At 40.9% G+C, this 23229-nt stretch overlaps 1 protein-coding gene across 16 annotated transcripts in view; it reads left to right on the top strand.

The window, feature by feature from the left end:
• Positions 1 to 12330: 12330 nt before the first annotated feature.
• LOC134078178 (muscleblind-like protein 2a) overlaps positions 12331 to 23229 on the top strand; it is a 32810-nt gene continuing 21911 nt past the window's right edge. For 10 of the 16 annotated variants that reach the window (XM_062533913.1, XM_062533910.1, XM_062533912.1 and 7 more), the window contains exons 1-3: positions 12343 to 12593; positions 21704 to 22006; positions 22113 to 22483. In XM_062533913.1, the coding sequence (XP_062389897.1) occupies positions 22310 to 22483 (174 nt within the window). In that variant the 5' untranslated portion in view covers positions 12343 to 12593; positions 21704 to 22006; positions 22113 to 22309. Of the gene's footprint in view, positions 12713 to 13749; positions 13817 to 13941; positions 13963 to 14051; positions 14256 to 21703; positions 22007 to 22098; positions 22484 to 23229 lie in introns of those variants that run through there. The other 6 variants (XM_062533901.1, XM_062533904.1, XM_062533899.1 and 3 more) reach the window with 6 other exon arrangements.

The following is a 23229-nucleotide window of genomic DNA, read 5'->3' as shown; positions in this document are numbered from 1 at the left end:
CATATCCTGTTAAACTGTTTCCTCTGTCCACAACTGTTTCAAAATAAAAGTCCTCACTGCAATAATACACTATTAAATCATTTAACCATTGAAACTACTCAACTATTTAACTGTTCAACCATTCCAACTGTCAGTTATCATCAACTATGCCTCCAGTCAACTACATGAAACCTCCATGTACCTAGCAACCAACATAGCAACCATTAAAATTAAGCGTTTATGACCGTTTCCATAGCAACCAACATGATTTTACTACAGTAACTTCTTTATTCCTGATAGTGGCCACCATGGATACCCTAGCAACAAATGTTTCAAAATAAAAGTCCTCACTAGCAAGTTATCTAGTTAGCATGGTTAGCATTGTTAGCATAGCTAGCATTTTTAGCGTAACTGCAAAAAATCATCAACTAAGTTAGCTAATCAACCTGGTTAGCAGTGTTAGCAAATCTAGCATTGTTAGCATAGTTAGCATTTTTAGCATTACTGCTAGAAATCATCGGTTAAGTTAGCTAATCAACCTGGTTAGCATTGTTAGTAAAGTTAGCATTGCTAGCATAATTAGCATTTTTAGCACAACTGCTAGAAATCATTAGCTAAGTTAGCTAATCAACATTTTAACATGAATAGAAATCATTAGTTAAGTTAGAACTGGAATGTTTCAGCTTTAAACGGTCTACCTTCACACTATGAACTCTCTGTAAACTATGCAACCACCATGTTTACCCTAGCTACACCTTAGTAACCATATCTACATTATCTATCTTTTTTTGCATTTTCATGCACTGGTAATTCCTTGGAATTGCATTTCTAGTTATTATTCTTCTTCTAACGCACGCAATTCAGCTTCAACCGTTTAACGTAGAAACTTCATTCAAACGTTGTTGCGTAGGTCTTGCTTATGCCATGCCTGCTTTGTATTTTTCAACTTTGTAACTTTTATACTTTTTAAACTATTAGTTAAAAACTATTACAATTCCCCCCATAGACTTAACATTGCTCATTATGACATCACGGCAGCAATTAGAATCTTAGGCCAGGTGGCCGGCCACCTGGGCACCAACTGTCAGTTTCTCTGGCTTTAAGCATACAGTCTCTCAGAAGACTACATATCCTGTTAACTGTTTCCTCTGTCCACAACTGTTTCAAAATAAAAGTCCTCACTGCAATAATACACTATTAAATCATTTAACCATTGAAACTACTCAACTATTGAACTGTTCAACCATTCCAACTGTCAGTTATCATCCACTATGCCTCCAGTCAACTACATGAAACCTCCATGTACCTAGCAACCAACATAGCAACCATTAAAATTAAGCGTTTATGACCGTTTCCATAGCAACCAACATGATTATACTGCAGTAACTTCTTGTTTCCTGATAGTGGCCACCATGGATACCCTAGCAACAAATGTTTCAAAATAAAAGTCCTCACTAGCAAGTTAGCTAGTTAGCATAGTTAGCATTGTTAGCATAGTTAGCATTTTTAGCATAACTGCAAAAAATCATCAACTAAGTTAGCTAATCAACCTGGTTAGCATTGTTAGCAAATTTAGCATTGTTAGCATAGTTAGCATTTTTAGCATTGCTGCTAGAAATCATTGGTTAAGTTAGCTAATCAACCTGGTTAGCATTGTTAGTAAAGTTAGCATTGCTAGCATAATTAGCATTTTTAGCGTAACTGCTAGAAATCATTAGCTAAGTTAGCTAATCAACATTTTAACATGAATAGAAATCATTAGTTAAGTTAGAACTGGAATGTTTCATCTTTAAACAGTCTACCTTCACACTATCAACTCTCTGTAAACTATGCAACCACCATACACCTACCTTTTCCTTACCTTAACCCTTACACCTACCTTATTTGATTTTTCTTGATTTGACCCCTAGTCCCCCTTAAGCACATTACACCTCACATAGTATTACCACTACCATTTTGTTTGTCCCCTTGCACATATACACACACTTTCCCTATTATAATATAATTTTCTGTCCCACTTGTCTTGCCCTTTCCCTACACAACCTACACACGCTAATTTCATTTATTATTTTTTATTTTTAACTTGTATTTTACATTCCTTTCATTTGTCCCTACACCTACACACATCCTACTTCATCTCTACACTTACATTCACAACACAACACTTCACCACACTTCCCACATTGTTTTCCCTGTAGGCCGCCCTTTTATAGTTTGTTCTTAATTGGTTGTTTTATTTTATTATTTTTATTTTTCTTAATTTTTTGCTTTTATCTTCTTTTATCCTCACTGGATCTCCTTCCCCCTCTGAGTCATCCATCCACCTGACACACCTTGACACACCATGCCCACCACCACTGCCCCTCCCAAACACTTAGATAGACACACACATAGGGCCCCCCCGTCCAGACACCTACCCCCACCTGCCCGCACACAACCACCACCTTTATTTCCCCGCACACAACCACCACCTTTACTCCCCCGCACACAACCACCACCTTTACTGCCCCGCACACAACCCCCACCCTTACTTCCTCACACAACACGCACTACATTTAGACATCCCCACACACGTCCACTCCTACCCACACCCCCACCTAACACTAGATACACCAACACACATAGTTATTCTAGGCCCACACATACACATACATATGCATCCATTTTGGCATCCAACAGACCGCCTCTCACACATACACGCACCCAGACACGCACACACCCCATTTCATCACCTGACATATACACTAACACCCTCAGGACAGAACCAGACCCACTCACCCGCCAGCTAGCTAAACACTACTTCAAACTCATTCAGGTCACACATCACAAACACATCACACAAACAGCCCTCAACACACACACCTTCCCCACGGGCATGCACAAACAAGTCACTAAACTCACTGAATTTATCAAACCAGCTGCCCCCACACCACAGACACTTGAACATATACGGGACAACACTACACAATGGATGACTCAGAACATGGAGATCCTACACCAACACTACACCTCACAGTTCTTAGCCTTCACTACATCCACAACACCTTTTAACAACACAGCATTCCAAATAGCCAGTGGCTGGGCTAGGAAGCGCTACCAGAAGAGACTCACCGACTCCACTCTCCCCACAGCCCACCTAGCCCTTAACCCCCACAACATTACCATTCCATCCACCACCCCTCTCTCTCCCAACACCACACCCACTGTAACATGCACACAAGAGTTTCCACCACTAGCTTCCTCCACCACACCACCACACACCACTGACGACGCAATAGCTCATACACTCCCCCACACCACCCCCCCTCCCACCACCGCTCCTGTCCCCACACCACGCACTCACACTACACCAACACCAGACTCAAGTCCACCCCAAGACATAGTAGTACAGACACTAGATAACAATACAACACATAGCACTGAAAACACACCCCCCACCACCCCCCCAACTAGACATACACTAGCTTCAACACACTCCACTAGCCCAGCACCAATCCTCACACACTCTACACAAACCCAAACACTCGCACCCACGGCCACTCCACCACACACACACCACACTCCACATACATGCAAACAGTCACCTACATCTCACAGATCACCGGAGATCCCCTACACACCCCGCATCACAACTACACACTCCACCCCCCACATACAGTCACACACTACCAGTACACAACCACTACCCCAACGCCCACAACCACGCCCACGCATTAGAACACAAGCACAATTCCACCATACATTACACAGCCAACTTGACACCAACACTCCCCCCACCACTACACGGTCACTTCGACACACCAACACACACACACTTTCACATCTGGTAGTCCACGACACTGATAACACCATTTCCTTATCCCCACAGGAACTACCAGAAGAGAGGGTGTCTCCAGCATCTCCACAGCCGGAGAGGGCCATGACGAATGAGCGGACAAACCAAGTCAACCAACTTGCCGTAACCGCCTCTGAGCCCTCTCCAACAAACGCTGTGGATGTGCTGGAGCCACCCACCTCACTCCCCACCACACTTCACTCTCTCCCAACCCTTCCCTCACAACCCACACCACCCAACACACGCACATTTCATCCCACTTACCACAGCTACAGTAAGAACAAACTGGACGAATGGACCATTCAAATTCACAAACCACTAGTTTTCCTGGGGGATTCAAACCTCAACCGGATCCCCTCCTTCATCCATCCTGACATACAAATTGACAGTTACCCCGGAGCCACCACACACCACTTTTGCAGAATGCTGCAAAAGCTTCTCCCCACCCCCTTCCCCCAAGTGAAGTCGGTGGTCTTGTCGGTGGGCCTGAACAACAAGCACCACGACCCTCGGAAAACCACTACAAAACAATTACTCATACTTTACAAACATGCTTCTACAGTTTTCCCCGATGCAGTCATACACTTCCCACTTCTTAATTTTTCACCTCACCTTTTGACACAGCACAAAAACAACCTCACCTATGTCAATGAATACATTGCATGTCACTTCCCCCACATCCCTACTATCCCCTCACATACATTTCACACCGCAAAGGACAACATACACTGGACAAACCACACAGCACACACAATATTTACACATTGGTGCAACTACCTCCATTTTCATTGACCCAACCCTTACCCTTGGACCTCCCAAACCCTAACCCTCCTACCCCCCCTCCTCCTTCCCATCATGATTTAATCATGAACCTGTCCACCCTCTTCCAACCCACTTCCCCACAGCGCTCCCTGTTGGAAAGGGGGCTCACCTTCATTCCACATAACACGCGGGTCGACCAGGAGGAACTTCAGAGGGACCTTCACCAGTATCACCGCCGTCTGAAGTTGATAAATCACTTCTCTTCAGACGACACCTACACTCCCACTCCATTCACTCTCCCCTCCAATTGGGAACCCCCTCCCTCACAATTAGATAAGGACTTAGTTAGACACATGCACAAGGATAGACAGGCACTTAGGTACTTTCTCCAACACCCCCCTCCCCCACCTACCAGTAACATTACGCCAGCAGAAAAACAAGCCATTTCACAACTCACAAATAATAAATTTATAGTAATCAAACCAGCGGACAAGGGGTCCAAAATTGTAATCATGGACACCCAGCACTACCTCACTGAAGCACACAGACAACTGAATAACACCCAATTTTATACACCTATTGCACGATCCACCCAACCCGCAGCACAAGCCATTGTCCGCCGTTTAGTCACCACCCTCTACCAACGCAAATTTATCAACCATAAACAAAGCATCTTTCTACAAGGACCAGATCACCCTCGACCACGACAGTTTTATCTCCTCCCCAAAATTCACAAACCCCCTCACACTTGGACGGTTCCCTCTCAAGTTCCTCCTGGTCGACCCATTGTCTCAGACTGCAACAGCACAACATATAACATTTCCATTTACATTGACTCCTACCTCAACCCCCTTTCCAACAGACATCCCTCCTACCTCAAGGATACATACCACTTCCTCACCCGGCTGCGACCCATGGTAGTCCCCCATCACACTTATCTTTTCACTCTAGATGTTGACAGCCTTTACACAAACATAAATACTCCATCTGGCATCCAAGCAGTTAAAAACACATTTCTTAAATATCCGGACCCCCTCAGACCCGACACCATCCTGTTAGAACTTTTAGAAACCTGTCTCACACACAACGACTTTAATTTTGACAATAAACTCTATCTGCAAATACACGGTACTGCCATGGGTCAACGCTTTGCACCTTCCTACGCCAACATCTACATGAGTGACTGGGAGCAGGCCGCCCTTGCCAAATGCCCCCTTCAACCCACATTTTATTTCCGTTTCTTAGATGATATCATTGGAGCTTGGCCACACCCCCTTCACGAATTCGACACTTTTTTAGATATCCTTAATGCACATCACCCTTCCATTTCACTTAAAGCCACTATAGACCCACACCAAATTCACTTCTTAGATACAACCATCTTCTTCACACCCATCTCACCCACAGAAAACACTTTTAGTTCTAAAGTCTATTTCAAACCCACAGACACTCACTCACTGCTGCACAAGCACAGTCACCATCCGAAACACACCTTTAGATCCATTGTTAAATCACAAATCATCCGTTTTCATCGAATTTGCTCCTTCTCCACAGACCTCCACCAAGCAATAAACATCCTGTTCAAAGCCCTCCTTAAGAGGCACTACTCCAAACGCTTCCTCCGTACAATAAAAAACAACACCCTGGCTGGCCTCGCTCCTGCTCACTCATGTACTCCCAACACCTCACTGTCTACCCCCACACCTGTCCCTATCCCTAACCTTAACCCAAACACTACTCCTAACCTTAACCCTGATCCCAACCCGTTCCCTAATCCCAACCCCAACCCAAACACTAGCCCTAACCTTAACCCACACCCTATTCCTAACCACAACCCTCACTCTGGCCCCAACCCTCACCCTGACCCCAACCCAAACCCTAACCCTAACCTTAACCCCTCCCATCTCCTGCCCCTCATCAGCACCTACTCACACGGCATCCAACACCTACACCACACACTGAAACAACATTATACTGACTATCAATCATCACACCCCACCTTCCAACACCACGCACTCATCTCCGCATACAGACGAAATAAAAACTTAAAGGACCTCCTCATCCGCACCACTTTCACCCGTCACCTTCAACCCCCACCCCCCAAGGAAAACATTCATTTCACTCCCCACTTATTTATCACAAACATCCATAGCCATTGCTCTGCACCCACCAACCCCCTGACCTTAGACACTCCCAATTTGGTGTACGCCATCACCTGCACTTCCTGTCACATGATTTACATCGGGGAAACTGGACATACCTTACGCACACGCCTAAAACAACATCTACACAACATACACAAAAATACACTCAACACTTACCTTGTCGCACACTTCCAAACTCACCACATCTCACACCTGAGGGTCTGTGGTCTAGAAGGGAACCCAGGCTGGACCTGTCTACAAAGGAAGAGGGCAGAAAGATTATGGATTTTACAACTAAAAACAATTTACCCCATAGGACTAAATGAAAAAATGAATTAAATAAAAACTTATGCTTACCCGTGTCTTGTCCTTACCCTCTCCCTTTTACACATTTTTATACAAAACCAATTTTTTACCATGTATTTTTTATATATACTGTTTTAAATGGGATAAGGGAGGAAATAACAGCAGGCCAGTGCACATTTTAACCAACCGTTTAAATATTAAACAAAACTTTTAATCTTAATTTCCTAGCTACACCTTAGTAACCATATCTACATTATCTATCTATTTCTGCATTTTCATGCACTGGTAATTCCTTGGAATTGCATTTCTAGTTATTATTATTATTATTATTCTTCTAACGCTCTTAATGGAGCTTCAACCGTTTAACGTAGAAACTTCATTCAAACTGCGCTGCGTAGGTCTTACTTTGGCCATGGGAGCTTTGTATTTTTCAACTTTGTAACTTTTATACTTTTTGAACTATTAATTAAAAACTATTAAAAATTTCCCCATAGACTTAACATTGCGATTATGACATCATAATAGGGCAATTAGAATCTTATGCCAGGTGGCCAGGCCAGCTGCAGCAGCGCTCTCTCTCTCAGGCTTTAAGCATACAATCTCTCTGAAGACTACATATCCTGTTTCCTCTGTCCACAACTGTTTCAAAATAAAAGTCCTCACTGCAATAATACACTATTAAATCATTTAACCATTGAAACTACTCAACTATTTAACTGTTCAACCATTCCAACTGTCAATTATCATCAACTATGCCTCCAGTCAACTACATGAAACCTCCATGTACCTAGCAACCAACATAGCAACCATTGAAATTAAGCGTTTATGACCGTTTCCATAGCAACCAACATGATTATACTGCAGTAACTTCTTGTTTCCTGATAGTGGCCACCATGGATACCCTAGCAACAAATGTTTCAAAATAAAAGTCCTCACTAGCAAGTTAGCTACTTAGCATGGTTAGCATAGTTAGCATTGTTAGCATAGTTAGCATTTTTAGCATAACTGTTAGAAATGATTAGCTAAGTTAGCTAATCAACCTGGTTAGCATTTTAGCATAGTTAGCATTTTTAGCATAACTGCAAAAAATCATCACCTAAGTTAGCTAATCAACCTGGTTAGCATTGTTAGCAAATGTAGCATTGTTAGCATAGTTAGCATTTTTAGCATTACTGCTAGAAATCATCGGTTAAGTTAGCTAATCAACCTGGTTAGCATTGTTAGTAAAGTTAGCATTGCTAGCATAATTAGCATTTTTAACGTAACTGCTAGAAATCATTAGCTAAGTTAGCTAATCAACATTTTAACATGAATATAAATCATTAGTTAAGTTAGAACTGGAATGTTTCATCTTTAAACTGTCTACCTTCACACTATCAACACTGTAAACTATGCAACCACCATGTTTACTCTAGCTACACCTTAGTACCCATATCTACATTATCTATCTATTTTTGCATTTTCATGCACTGGTAATTCCTTGGAATTGCATTTCTAGTTAGAGTGCATGCAAATGCACTCTACTGTTATCCGACATCTTCTTATTATCGATATTATTCTTCTTCAGACACTTTTTGTGCGTTCAATTCAGCTACAACCGTTTAACGTAGAAACTTCATTCAAACTGCGCTGCGTAGGTCTTACTTAGGTGACTTCAGCTATATATTTTTCAACTTTGAAAACTTTATCGTTGAATTTATATTAATTTTTTAAAACATTTTTTCTCCCATAGACTTAACATTGGATTATGACATCATAATAGGGCAATTAGAATCTTATGCCAGGTGGCCAGCCCCACCTGCAGCAGCTCTCTCTCTCTCTCAGGCTTTAAGCATACAATCTCTCTGAAGACTACACATATCCTGTTAAACTGTTTCCTCTGTCCACAACTGTTTCAAAATAAAAGTCCTCACTGCAATAATACACTATTAAATCATTTAACCATTGAAACTACTCAACTATTTAACTGTTCAACCATTCCAACTATCAGTTATCATCAACTATGCCTCCAGTCAACTACATGAAACCTCCATGTACCTAGCAACCAACATAGCAACCATTAAAATTAAGCGTTTATGACCGTTTCCATAGCAACCAACATGATTTTACTACAGTAACTTCTTTATTCCTGATAGTGGCCACCATAGATACCCTATCAACAAATGTTTCAAAATAAAAGTCCTCACTAGCAAGTTAGCATGGTTAGCATTGTTAGCATTTTTAGCATAACTGCTAGAAATGGTTAGCTAAGTTAGCTAATCAACCTGGTTAGCATGGTTAGCATGGTTAGCATAGTTAGCATTGTTAGCATAGTTAGCATTTTTAACATAACTGTTAGAAATGATTAGCTAAGTTAGCTAATCAGCCTGGTTAGCATTGTTAGCATAGTTAGCATTGTTAGCATAACTGCTAGAAATCATTAGTTCAGTTAGAACTGTAATGTTTAAGCTTTAAACTGTCTACCTTCACACTATCAGCTTTCTTTAAACTATGCAACCACCATGTTTACCCTAGCTACACCTTAGTAACTATATATACATTATCTACTGTATCTATACATTTTTGCATTTTCATGCACTCGTAATTTCCCTGGAATTACATTCTCTAGTTAGAGTGCATGAAAATGCACTCTACTGTTATCCGATTTTTTTTTATTTTTATTTTTCCTCTAACGTTTTTGTGCGTGCAATTCAGCTTCAACCGTTTAACGTAGAAACTTCATTCAAACTGCGTTGCGTAGGTCTTACTTAGGTGACTTCAGCTATGTATTTTTCAACTTTGAAAACGTTATCGTTGAATTTATATTAATTTTTTAAAACATTTTTTCTCCCATAGACTTAACATTGGATTATGACATCATAATAGGGCAATTAGAATCTTATGCCAGGTGCCCAGCCCCACCTGCAGCAGCTCTCTCTCTCTCAGGCTTTAAGCATACAATCTCTCTGAAGACTACACATATCCTGTTAAACTGTTTCCTCTGTCCACAACTGTTTCAAAATAAAAGTCCTCACTGCAATAATACACTATTAAATCATTTAACCATTGAAACTACTCAACTATTTAACTGTTCAACCATTCCAACTGTCAGTTATCATCAACTATGCCTCCAGTCAACTACATGAAACCTCCATGTACCTAGCAACCAACATAGCAACCATTAAAATTAAGCGTTTATGACCGTTTCCATAGCAACCAACATGATTTTACTACAGTAACTTCTTTATTCCTGATAGTGGCCACCATAGATACCCTATCAACAAATGTTTCAAAATAAAAGTCCTCACTAGCAAGTTAGCTAGTTAGCATGGTTAGCATTTTTAGCATAGTCAGCATTTTTAGCATAACTGCTAGAAATGGTTAGCTAAGTTAGCTAATCAACCTGGTTAGCATTGTTAGCATAGTTAGCATTTTTAGCATAACTGTTAGAAATGATTAGCTAAGTTAGCTAATCAGCCTGGTTAGCATTGTTAGCATAGTTAGCATTGTTAGCATTTTTAACATAACTGCTAGAAATCATTAGTTCAGTTAGAACTGTAATGTTTAAGCTTTAAACTGTCTACCTTCACACTATCAGCTTTCTTTAAACTATGCAACCACCATGTTTACCCTAGCTACACCTTAGTAACTATATCTACATTATCTACTGTATCTATACATTTTTGCATTTTCATGCACTCGTAATTTCCCTGGAATTACATTCTCTAGTTATTTTTATTTTTCTTCTAACGTTTTTGTGCGTGCAATTCAGCTTCAACCGTTTAACGTAGAAACTTCGTTCAAACTGCGCTGCATAGGTCTTACTTAGGTGACTTCAGCTTTGTATTTTTCAACTTTGTAACTTTTATACTTTTTGAACTATTAAATAAAAACTATTAAAATTTCTCCCATAGACTTAACATTGGATTATGACATCACAATAAAGTCGTTAAGCAATTAGAATCTTAAGCCAGGTGTTCAAAGCCACCTGGCAGCAACTCTCTGTCTCAGGCTTTCTGGCTCTCTTAAGACTACATATCCTGTTCAACTGTTTCCTCTACCCACAACTGTTTCAAAATAAAAGTCCTCATCATTTTTGCATTTTCATGCACTCGTAATTTCCTTGGAATTACATCTCTAGTTAGATATTTTACTCCTCACTGCATTTCCTCTCTCTCTCTGTTCCCCTGAGTTCTGTTCTTTTTCGTCAGATCTGAGTCTGCCATGACAATTGTCTGAGAAACTCCATTGCTAACTTAGCCTTGCTGGGGTATTATGTAGGCTAGGCCTATGTAGTGCCATAAACAACTCATTAGCCAACCTCACGACACCATCTCCAGCAGTAGCCTAGGCCTACTTCTGACTCTGAGGCCAGCAGCTCACCAGACCAAAATTGCAAGGCTGGTTTAGGTTTATCCGCTCACTGACTCTAGGGAGAAGCGAGACAGACACCATTCAAGCCGGGGAAAAGTCATAAGCTTAGGGTAAGGTAAATTAAGATAAAAACTGCATAGTGCCCCTTTAATATTTTTGTGCTGTGGAATATTTTGTGTGTATGTAGGTTTACATTTTCTACCACTAGATGGTGCCAAAGATTGGGCAGTACAAAACAGAGACCTTGTGCATTAACAGCTCCTTAAACCCAAAAAGATGAGACATATGAGACAGGTAATGTAGGCTACAGGGCTGGTCCGATGCTATTCTGGGCCAGGGAGCAACATCAAGCATTGCCCTCCCCCCCCATCAGTGGGACACAATAAAACGGCTTATGAATGAGTGACGCCTGATTAGCAGGATACCTCACCTCATCCATAATCTGGGATTGTGCCCAGTATTAGGGAAGGAATATTTTTGATGATGCAGCCTTGTAGCCTAGGCCTATTCAAATCATTCAGTGTAGCCTAATGTTTTGAAATTACCATGCTCATGCAAACTAAAATGGAATAATAAGAACAAATGCATAGAGGTACTAATACATTATGGATAGGCTATGATGATCAAATGGGCTACCTCTTTTTAGAGGACTCTTGACATTAAATTCAGGCCTACAGTATCCGCTGGTTCCCCTGGTAACAAGCAAACCCATTGCATCGTTGGGTCGTACCATAACCATCTTGCAGGGAGTTTGCACAGACAACAAGATGGGCAGTGGTCCAGCAGCTCTTTTTGGGTAAATGTCCATCTAGTGTAAAGTGCAAGTCATAATAAATTTGTTTGTCAAATTATACGTGGTATCAGTAGCTTAGTCGCTACTTAAACCTTGTTTCATGAAAATTAACGTTCACTGCCCTATGGGCTGTCAGATGCTTGTTGCTCATAGCGCGAACGTTCCCTGAGTAAAGTAGTTTCCTCACGATTTTATCGACGTGTGAAGACTAATTTCCTCGAAATTATCCAGCAACCTTAGGTGATTAATTAGAGTGCCAAGGTTTGTAGACAGAACAGATACTGCTAAATCAGTTGATCAAGCTTTTTCTCTTTGGTCTCTTCGCGCAGAATTGGTGTCCGTCCTGTCTGCCTGCGTGACTGGTAGCTTGCAGCAGTACAGCAGCAGAGAGAACACATCAGAAGCGATTCGTGACGATGAGGTAAGCAGGACTGTCAATATTCTCGCAGCCCGATGTTTGCTAGCTAGCACGCAAGCTTACTTTTGCTTATAGACGTCATTGGATAATGCTAATGTAAACCGCTTCAAGGAAGTCTAGACGTAAGTATTAGTTGTATCATGTACTACAGTTGTTATTACAGACAGTGTTAACGCAGGATAACGTCATTGGGCTATAGCGAGGTTACTGAAAGCTAACACGCTAGCTAGTAGCTAACGTCCAATGTTCCGTAGCAGGAAAACTTGCTAGCTTTGAAAGTGGGTGGAAAGCAGCCATCTACATTTTAGCATTTTATTTTTCCACATTGACACAGTAGTAACTGCTTTAATGTGATTTTTCACATGTAAGGGAATTGCTTTAAAACATTTCAGACTTTCTAGGATGCTTTAACGTCAATGTTAACATTACTTTATGAACTAATGTGTCGACGTTAAGTGGGTTTTAACTTGGTCGTATTATTTCGAGTAATGTTACAGATTTCTAGTCAGCTTCTATATTATTGGACATACTTTGTCACCTAACCATAATGTAATGTCAGTTTCATACTCATTAGTGATATCATTTAGCATTTGTTTGGCTGCTCTCTGTTCGAACTAATGACCTCGCAGAAGAGTCTTTGGTGTTATTCTTTTTACATTATTTTGGTAACCGATTTGATTGATTACGATAGACATTAACGTCACAGCCGGTTGACTTTGAAACGTTTTTAGCCTACTTTACTTCCCTCCTCACTTCACTTCCTCTGTTTATCAGTATTTTCTGAATACAATGTATCATCTTGAAGCTTGTCTTCCCCAACTTATGCATTGACTCATTACTTTTCATTTCTTTAATAACTTTACAAATGACATGATTTACTTAGGCTACCCTATACCCCTGTCACCCTTTATTGACTGTGAAATGAGCTGAATTTACTTCCATGAAAATATGCAATTTAACACACTTGATTTTGGTTTTCCAGTAAGCAAGACAAGTAATCAGAATTAAGGGGTTATGTGATGTTACGTCTGGAACATCACATTTCCAGCCTCGCTGTCTGTCTGTTCTTCTAACAGCAGCTCTGTCTGGTCTGCCATTGGACAGATCTCACAGGGAGGGCCTTCCTGCACGCAGGCTGGGTTCACAGGAAGGGGGGTGGCCAAAAATGTTTCGGACAGAGTTAAGCAGACTGTGTGTTCCTGTACTGTCGGTGAAAGAAAATCCCGGTGAGAGCATGGGCCCTTTGAATTCGACACCATACGAGTGAGAATTTCCTGAGCTGAGAATTATAGTAGCTGAAACAAATTGTTGTCATCTCTATAGCTTCAGTGGCATCCACTGAGACTTAAGAGGATCTGCAGCACCATGTGAGGTGGGAGAACTGCTTGCTTGCTCTTTTTCTTACTTAGCCTAGATCAAGATGGACAATATTCTGTTAACCATTTGAAGGTTGGGAGAGGAAAGGTTTGATCGAGGAAGACAGTAAGGGATAAGGAGACCAGACTGGAAAAGATACTGCCGGATGGGATGCCTTAAAGAGTCAAGCACAGGTTACTGGAATATGCCGTCTCCCAGCACACTGCTGGTGCTGCAATTCTACCATTTGCATTCTGGCTGCCTCTCCTCTCAGCGGGAAACTCTCGCCTCGCCCCAGGAGAGATAAAGGTGCCCCTTAATGCTATTTGCAACTTCCTGTGGGGCTCCTGCTAGCTAGCTGGGATAGGCTAGGCTATATGGTATCTGCATCTATTTCCCACCCATCCACCACCCTTTTCCACTCCATGGTACTGTCTCGTTTAGTCTAGGAGAGGTGTAGACTAGATATCCTGGAATGGGCTCAGACAGAAGCCATGTGCCTCAGTATAATGGATTTAACATTGATTCAGAGTGAGATGAATGAGTGAAATGAGTGTAATCATTTCACTCAAATAACAAGGGGCAAGGTGTGCTTCATATAGTGACACTGGGTGTAGAATGTTGAGGTCTCCATCTGAGAGTGATTATATTATCTGAAGTTAAATGCAAAATTGCTTATTGCTTACTTAACCTTTATAAGTTAAATTATGTTTTCTCATTCACATCATTGTGTTTGGTCATCATGCCTGATTTTTAGTGATTTCACAAGACTGACATTCTTTTTATAGGCCAGCAGACAGTATGTAATAGTAGGCCTATTTTATCATCACTTCTCTGTTGATTAGATAGAGAAGCTATTTAGATAGCCTGCTACAGAGGTAAGCTTATACTGGGAAGAATATTATTAAGGTCATAGCAACTCAGTTTAGCCTTAAAGCAGAACTTTGATGATTTCTCAGAATTACAAGGTAGGACTTTCAGGCAGATGAAAATGAATGAGTTGCATATGGTGTTGATGGTGTACAGTAGTAATTCATCAAGTGAAGAATGATGATGCAGTGTTTAGCGCATTTCAAAGCCTCGCAATCTGCATAAGGAAACCTAAACTGTATTTCAGATAGTTGACTGTGTTCCCTGACAGACATACAGTTTGTCAGTTGCTTACACACTAAATCAAAATGATCAGTTTCCAAGCAAAACCTTTCACTCAAGGAATCAGCCCAGCACTTTGTCAGCCTTTTGCAAAGCACACTTTTCTTCTTTAGAGTGACATCTAACATATGTGTCTCTTTTTTGTAATTTTAAAACATCACACCCATGAACCAATTGGTAAAATGTTTTCGTTTTCAAACACATTTCTCTTTGAATATGATTTTACGTCACACACATGTTTGCAAAGTACAGTATCTTGTCCAGATTAATTTAACTGTACCAAAGACAGTAAAGCTTGTATTTCGTTCTCCATGCTGCATTCACTGCTGGCAGTTAGTAGTGGAAGTTGAAGTCCTGGAGAGTTCTGGAGGGTCAACAATACTCCATTCTACTCCAAACATAGGTTTCGACGTCATGGTTTTCAGATGTTTGAAGATTTACCCGTCCACATTTAAACACGAAGCTGGAGTTTTCAAATGACAGCATTTTGAAATTGTGCTGTTTCATGGGCTCGAAAAACACCAGTGTAGTGTACAGTAGATGAGCAGCGCAAACGTAACAACAGGTTTTCAGATTCAAACAACAGCAACAACAAAAAAAAATGCACAAAGTTTGTCTACTTAAAGAGGAATAATGCAGGATTGGCGATTTCATCTCTGGTTTCGGTTTCGTTTTTCGTTTTCGCTCGTTTTATGCTTGCATATTTCTCTGCAGAGCTTCCCCGACAGCTTTAGCGTGTATATTTATACATATATAGGCTATATATAAATATAGAAATTGCAAGCGTGGTTCTTCTTGTTCCTTTCGGGTCTCTGACTTCCAGATGTAAACAGCAAACGATCGTTTATCAGAAAGTTGCAAGGTTGTAATAGCGGAGAGGGACACTAGGGGCGGGAGGAAATGTGACTGTTTTCGATAAAACTGGTCAGTCAAGCAAAACAACGATTTCTAAGCGATTTTATGACCATGAAAAAGTTGCATAGGGTCTCTTTAATGTTTAGGTCCCAAAACTGACGCCTGTCAAATATGTTTTGTTCAATTCCAATGTTTTCATATTGTTTCGCTCTTGACTCTTTTAGTTGCTAATACACTCTCAGAAATGCCTTATCTTGGAAGCCATATTTGGACATTAATATCTGGATGTAGATTATGAATATAAGTGGACATTTCTATAGGACTGAAATGGTATGGTGTGATAGCTAGTAGGAAAAGGAAAGTTAATGGGGAATAACTCAGTTTATGATCATGTAGCCTAATGTACAAAGTGTATACAATGTCGTACATTTTTAAATAAAAGCACATAGTAATTACATTGTTATGCTTAATGATAAAATGATATACGGTATAATATTGGTTGCCTGCCCAATTTGAGGGAAATTCAGTTTATATCCGCGCCACTGAGAAGTCTACATGCCTGGTCAAGATGTGTTTTGGCCAATCAAATTCCCTGAGTGAGCACACTGGAGTTCATTTTGTTAACAGCAAAATTGCTGCTGTTGGAGAAGCAAGTTGTTTAGATTCAACTATAGAGGTGTAGAGGTTGTGAGTTTAAACGGCAAACCGGTAGGAAAAACTATATTGCAACATTTGTTATGGGCACAGCAAAATAACTAAAAACTACAGCAGCATAAAATAGCTGCTGATTAATCTTGGCTTCATGTGTTCCTCTGAAAATTATAATCATGCCCACTGTTTGGTTTATTCAGTAATGAACTAGTGCAGTGCCTGTGCCAAACACGGCTATTTCTGTAGAAAAACACCATTCCAGCTAAGCATTCAATAATGAATATTATATTATGATATATTAGCCTATAGTTAACGTGCAGCAAGCAGAATTTAGGTATTGCTGCATGTGACATTATCCCAGATGAAAATGACAAAAAAAACGCTGTTTTGAGTTAAGGCTATATGTTTACTGTTAAGCTCATTGAGTAACTTCCTGATAGAGCAGACCAACCATTGTGTGGAATGATGCATCATAGTATAGAATTTGCACCGATGTGACTCCACAATCTCTGGTGACATCATTCTGAAACATTCTTAAAGTCCAAAGTAGCCTGGGCCAGAGCCATATATGGCTCTGGCCTGGGCGTTTCGAAGTGTAATTTGATTGCACATTATTTCGTAATCATTTTGTATAGCCACTGCTTTACTAAGGGGAAGAAGATACAGTAGATTGGAGAAAAACTAAAAAAAAAATTGTCACATACAACAAAAGTCTTCTCACTGCCTGTCCCCTGAATACACTGTAAAAATGGACAGCCCTGGCTCCATACTGTAAATGCCAACAAAAACAGCCTGGTCCAGCCTGGACCATGAAACATAGCAATCTTTTCCAGCCAATCACAGACTAGATGTATTCATGTCTGTTTCAATTGCACAGAAGTGACGTTACCCAACTGTGCTTAGAGAACTTCGGGCTGGTCCCAACTTGAAACGTGCCTCAAAATGATATCCGGAACATTAAACTCTTACTGAAGACTCTTACTCTGTTTCAAAGAAAATAGGCCTACACAGCCCTGTCATTTAAAACTGACGGCATCATTTCAGCCATTGGCAGTGCCAACCGCCCTCGCCTGTCTGTCATTGCACAAAGCAAAGATTCTAGAGTGCTGTGCTCTAAAATCTTTGGTACAGAGCCCACCAGTTAAGTTGCTGTGATTGGTTCCTAGGTTTTGATGATTCAGAGTTGCCAGACAGGCATGCAGAACTAATTCAAATTTACTAACAAGTTCTTTGGTTCACCAAGGCTACATGTGTGTACCACACAATGACAAAATAGGGTTTCAATGAATCATTGTTTTGACTGAAGTGTTTAATTTTGCAAACTATCTGAGGTGTTCTGCTACTTGGGTGTATGGTTGTGTGAATTGTGTGTAGTGTTTCGACAAAACAAGCCCAGTAATAGCTCAAGCAACCTAACAATGGAATGGAAAACTGCAGCCTGCAACATGTTTTCTTGGCCATTGTATAGGACTGTTGTGGCATTGCCTGTAATGTGTCATGTAGTATTCTGGAGGAGAGAATTCCAGCATGGATTTCGGAGATTCCATCCTGGAAAGATCTGTTGCTTTGTTCTGTAGGCTACCTCTAAATGACTTTGGTTGGTTGAAGGAAATTTGGTTAATTTGGTTGGTGTTCTCCTTTTAACTCTGCTGACACAGGAATGTGCTGCTTGTATTGCCTCCCTCTTAGACCACAGGAGTTATGAGTAGCTTCTGTGCTTCAGCCTAAATATAATGCACGGTTCCTAAGTAAATAAATATTTTTGTTTGGTTGACTTCATTAGAGCAAATGACTGATCACAAGGCTAATGATGTTTAGGCCTAGGCTTAATATTTGAATATAAAGGTGATTGGGCATCTTGTTTTCATCCTACCGTATGCTAAGCAGTTCTTTGTAATAGATAAAGCAGTGATCTGTATTACCAGGACTCTTACGATAGCAGCATGACGTGTCTTTTTGCTCCCCTGGTGCAAAAACTATTATGTGGAGAAAAAGAAAGGAAATGCATTTGACAATGCTCTCTTAGAGTCATAAAAGAAATTCAGAATTGACTGGCAAGATTGAAAGACTGACATTTACATTACTGTTTTTCTGCAGGTAATTTAGAGGTGAATCACCTGGTAGGCCTAGTTGTTTTCCTCCCTGAAAGGCTGATGTTTAAACCCCCAGTACCAATTATGGAGTGCTCTCTACAAGCTATTTAAATTTCCCTGGGTGAAAAAAACATACACAATTACCCCAGTTAGGTTGCATTCCAAGCCTTTGGGGAATAAGAATCGTCTCATTTGTTGAATTAAACGATGCCTGTCTTTTTAGTGGGATGGTACTCGACCTAATTTTCCCTCTGAGTTAGGCTGCTAGTAGTGATGATTGAAGGCATAATTGCAGTTCAGTCTTAGTTCTATATTTTGTCCACAAATTAGCCTACTCTGAATTTGAGAGGGGCATATTTAAGAGTTAGTATCTTGAATGGAGGGTATCCTCTGCTGAATTGAGCCCTTCGGCTGCTCCCAACCTTTCTATCGGTGATAAATAACTAAGCCAACAGCTGAACATCAAGTGTGTTAAATTGTAATGTAATAATAAACCCCCATCAGGAGAAAAACGTTCAAGGGCAGTAGCCCTGATCAATCTGACATGTCATTCTGATTAAGACAGCGTCCCTTAGTGAATGGGAACAGAAGATAAATGACAAATGGAGCTTGACAGGGTGATTTTAGAGCTTTGCTAGCCATAAGACTGGGCACATCAGAATCACTTTGGTCAGGAACTTGTATTGAAAGTATGGGGCTGACTGCCACAGCTCACAGGAGCAATCACCTGGCCCTGGCTCCGGCTTTGTCCACTGAATTGGCTTGGAGAGCCTAAATAGAGTTTTTAGACATGGTTTATGTTTCTGTACTTTATGTTGGTGATGACAGTGAAATAATGGAATGTTAGGTTCCTCATTTGATTGCTAGTGGAACACTGGCTAGTTCTGAAATTAAAGAATAATCCTTAGAGCTGTAGTGTGTTAAAGAGCTGCACGGACAGGCCTCTCTGAACTTAGGATTTGTCTGATGGTTCCTTCTAACCGTTGGTCTGTTTCTTATGGACTGACAATATGCCAAGACCCAATTTACAGCAAACTATTATTCCAAGCTAGAAGCTGAGAGTGTACATTTGGCTCTTATTTAGGTTAAAGATTGATGGTGTCTGTCACGTTCCCAGTCCAAACTGTTTTCCCTACATAACCATTATTCTCATATCAGCTTCATTTCAAACCATTATTTGACTGTGCGTGTATCATGTAGGCCAATCATCTGCACTAGTCGAGATAGTCATTCCATACTACAAAGAGCAGGTAACATAGATAAGGTTGTGTTGCTTTACAATCATCTTGTTCAGTAGCTGCTGCTCAGATTCCACACAGTCCAGGGCGGTAAAAGTAAATGGATAGTATGTGAAGAAACACACAGTCAGTTAAGCCTGACTGTCTACTCTAACACTCCTTTCCAGTTGTAGCAGATGGGTCTTTAACATGAGAACGAGAGGGCTCAGAATTCTGTGGCATAACACATAGCTTAATGGTTTTCTGCACTGGTCTGATTTCTGTGTTGGGTTGGTCAGGTGTGTGAGGTTACGCATTGTGATATATTTAATTGGGGTGTCATATGGGGTCCTGCCATCCGTGAGGACTTAATGATCAATCCTCTGAGTTGCTGCAGTACTCACATTCCATCAAGCAGGTCAGATTTGATTGCGCTGTAGGTCAGAACACATTCTCAGTGTCTTTAGGCAAAGACATTTTTGAGCTAAGACAGTTGCACTAGTAGTCACCACATTATACATTATTGACATTTCCCATTTAATGTATACATAGGCCTAATATGTCTTCATGACATTGTATGTAAAATATATATGATTTTTTTTGCATATACATTGTCTATTGTGACAGAGTGACTAGAGTGACAAAACCAAACATAACTGAATTTCTTGTCTGTGTGAAGACACTTAGGACAGTGACTTAGCACTTAGACCAGTAAAGCTAATTCTGATACTGAAAAATATTGTGTAGGCATCAAGTAACTCCCCCACATCCTGGCACTTTCTTTTCACATGTGTGATACAGTAGGTGTAGAATATTAGACTGAGGTTGTGTGCATTGTTCTCAGGCAGTGTTCCCACTTTATCTTTTTAATCAGGCGCTCTACCTGTTGTCAAGAATAGTCTAAGCTGCTTATTCTGCAGTTGGAACAGAGGAGATTTTCAATTAGTTGGGGTACGATTTATTGTGACTGCTGTTGTTTTAAATCATGATTTGAAAAGCATTGTGATTGCTTTTACAAACTCTCCATATGAATTAGAGCAGCTAAGGGGCGTTGTTAGGCATGACACGCAAGCGGAGTGCCTGAAACCTCTCTTAGCTGGTCTTTTCTAAAATGGTTACTTCCTATTTCTGGCAAGATTTCATAAAATAAAGGCACATCAATGGGAAATGTAAAAATGAGAATCGTGTGTTTATTCATACAGTAGATAATTATTCTTCCACCAAAAAATATATTTTCTCAATCAGAATGGTTGCCAAGCAACATTGAGACGCAGCAACTCTCTTTTGTTTGAAGTTGTGGTAGAGCAGTAATATAGAACGAAATGCCGTCAAGGTGTATGTTTGTTCTGGATTTGGCAATTCAGCCTATCATATACAATGACCAGAACTATCTGTTTTAGAAAAAGAAACAAGGTACACAGTTTACAGGAGGTCTGCTGTATCAGTGGCAGCATGTCGTGCGAATGTCACATGACCAAGACCGGTCACCTTACAGATGTTAAAGCATGATGGTAGGATGGGTTGACCAGTTGAGAATGGCTTGTTTGTGACCAATTGAGAATGGCTTGGTTGTGTCTGATGAGTGTTGATGTGCTTTAAGTGTCCATGAACGCAGCCCAGACAGACAGAGATTCCCTCAGAAAATCTCATTAGAGTGAAGACCACTTTCTTTTAATAGGATTAGTAATGTTCTCCACCAGTACTCCTGGGCCTGTGCTGTTGCAAGGAAGCTGAAATAGACCTTTTACGCTCAGCCTCATTTCTTTTTCTCTCTCTCCCCTCTTCACAGATCTCTGTCAGAAAGTGCCTTTCAGATGCCAGTTCTAAGCAGACGCTGCGTGCCGGCCCATGTTTGCATCTAACGCCAGCACTCCTTTTCCAGACCTCGGCTCAGACAGCGACTCCTTCAGTGGCAAATCTCTGGCTTTCCTGTCTGATTCCATCGCTGAAGGAACTCAAGCAGAAAGATTTACTGTGGAAGAAGGGGAAATAGCCGATGTGGAAAAAGCTGACACATTGAAAAACACAGAACTTGCAACGGCGTGGTAGCTCGACAGAGGTCTCTGTAAAGGGCACCTCGTTGACCACAGTGGTAAATTTAATGATTGTTTCCTAATCAGTGCATTGGTACTGATGCTTACTCTGTACAGTGAGCACACTAGGCATGCCTCTCTCTCATAAAAGTGCTCTTTCAACAGGACGGATCCATCCAGACTTTATGCTCTGTTGACTGTCAATCCAGGAGGCTGCTACTTTATCTAATCAAATTGCTACCAATGATTTGAGCCCTCACACTGTCAGAACTATTTCCCAGACTCCTCATTGGTGCCATCGTTAAGTGTGCTTACGGATTCATCTCAAGAGGCTAGTGCTAAAGTCAGACCTCTCTACCGGTATGGCTTTCAACCTGACTTCAATACGTGACACAAAATGGCTGACTCTGGAAGTGTGTCGGCAGTTTCAGAGAGGGACGTGTTCACGTAGTGATGAGGAATGCAAATTTGCACACCCACCAAAGAGCTGCCAGGTGGAAAATGGAAGAGTTATTGCCTGCTTCGACTCACTGAAGGTAAGGAATGTCATGCACAAATTTGAAACGACCGGCAATACATTTCCCAAGCCCATCTCTGCATAATATCCCACATAAAACTGCAGGGAACTTAGAAAAATAAGTGTGAGTCCTTGAAAATCTCAACAAGTGAGTTGTAAAATTGTTTTAGTCATGCAAATATTCAGATAAGGTTAGATCATGTTCATGTTCAGTATGAGAGTTGTGTACTAGAGTTTAAAGTTGAATACCTCCAGAATGCCAGGGGTCAGACTTCTATTATCAAAGTATTGAGAAACAAGTACAAAGTTAAATGTGCAATATCACCACTACTACTGTTCCATGAGAGTCATTCTGTATGAAATGGAGAAGAGCATCAATCAACTGTTTCTCAAAGGTAGACAAGACATCCCTCGCATGAAGTCAGCACAAAATGTCAGTGAGCCAGTATCATTTAGCCACAAGTGATTAGTTCTCCAGTGAAGTTTTCCAAGCCCAAGGGCCGGTACGACTACACACCACTGCTTTTCTCAGGAATTAGTGCTGGTAGAAGAGGTCCCTCACCTCAGCAGTTCCATCTGGCCTAATGTTAGGGTTAATCCACAGTGCACTTCTCTGCGCCTCCATGGCATAATGCCACTTGCACTCTCCTGGATTACTCGAAACCACCGGAGCCATATCTGTAGTGCCTGATATAAATACCAGGCAGCGCATCTCACTATTGTGCCAACCCATGGTCTCAAACACCTCTTATTTGTAATACATAA

This window comes from Sardina pilchardus, chromosome 4 (assembly GCF_963854185.1).
Source record: "Sardina pilchardus chromosome 4, fSarPil1.1, whole genome shotgun sequence".
NCBI lineage: Eukaryota > Metazoa > Chordata > Actinopteri > Clupeiformes > Clupeidae > Sardina > Sardina pilchardus.
Note: the sequence above shows the minus strand (reverse complement) of the source record. Positions and strands in the feature narration are given on the sequence as shown.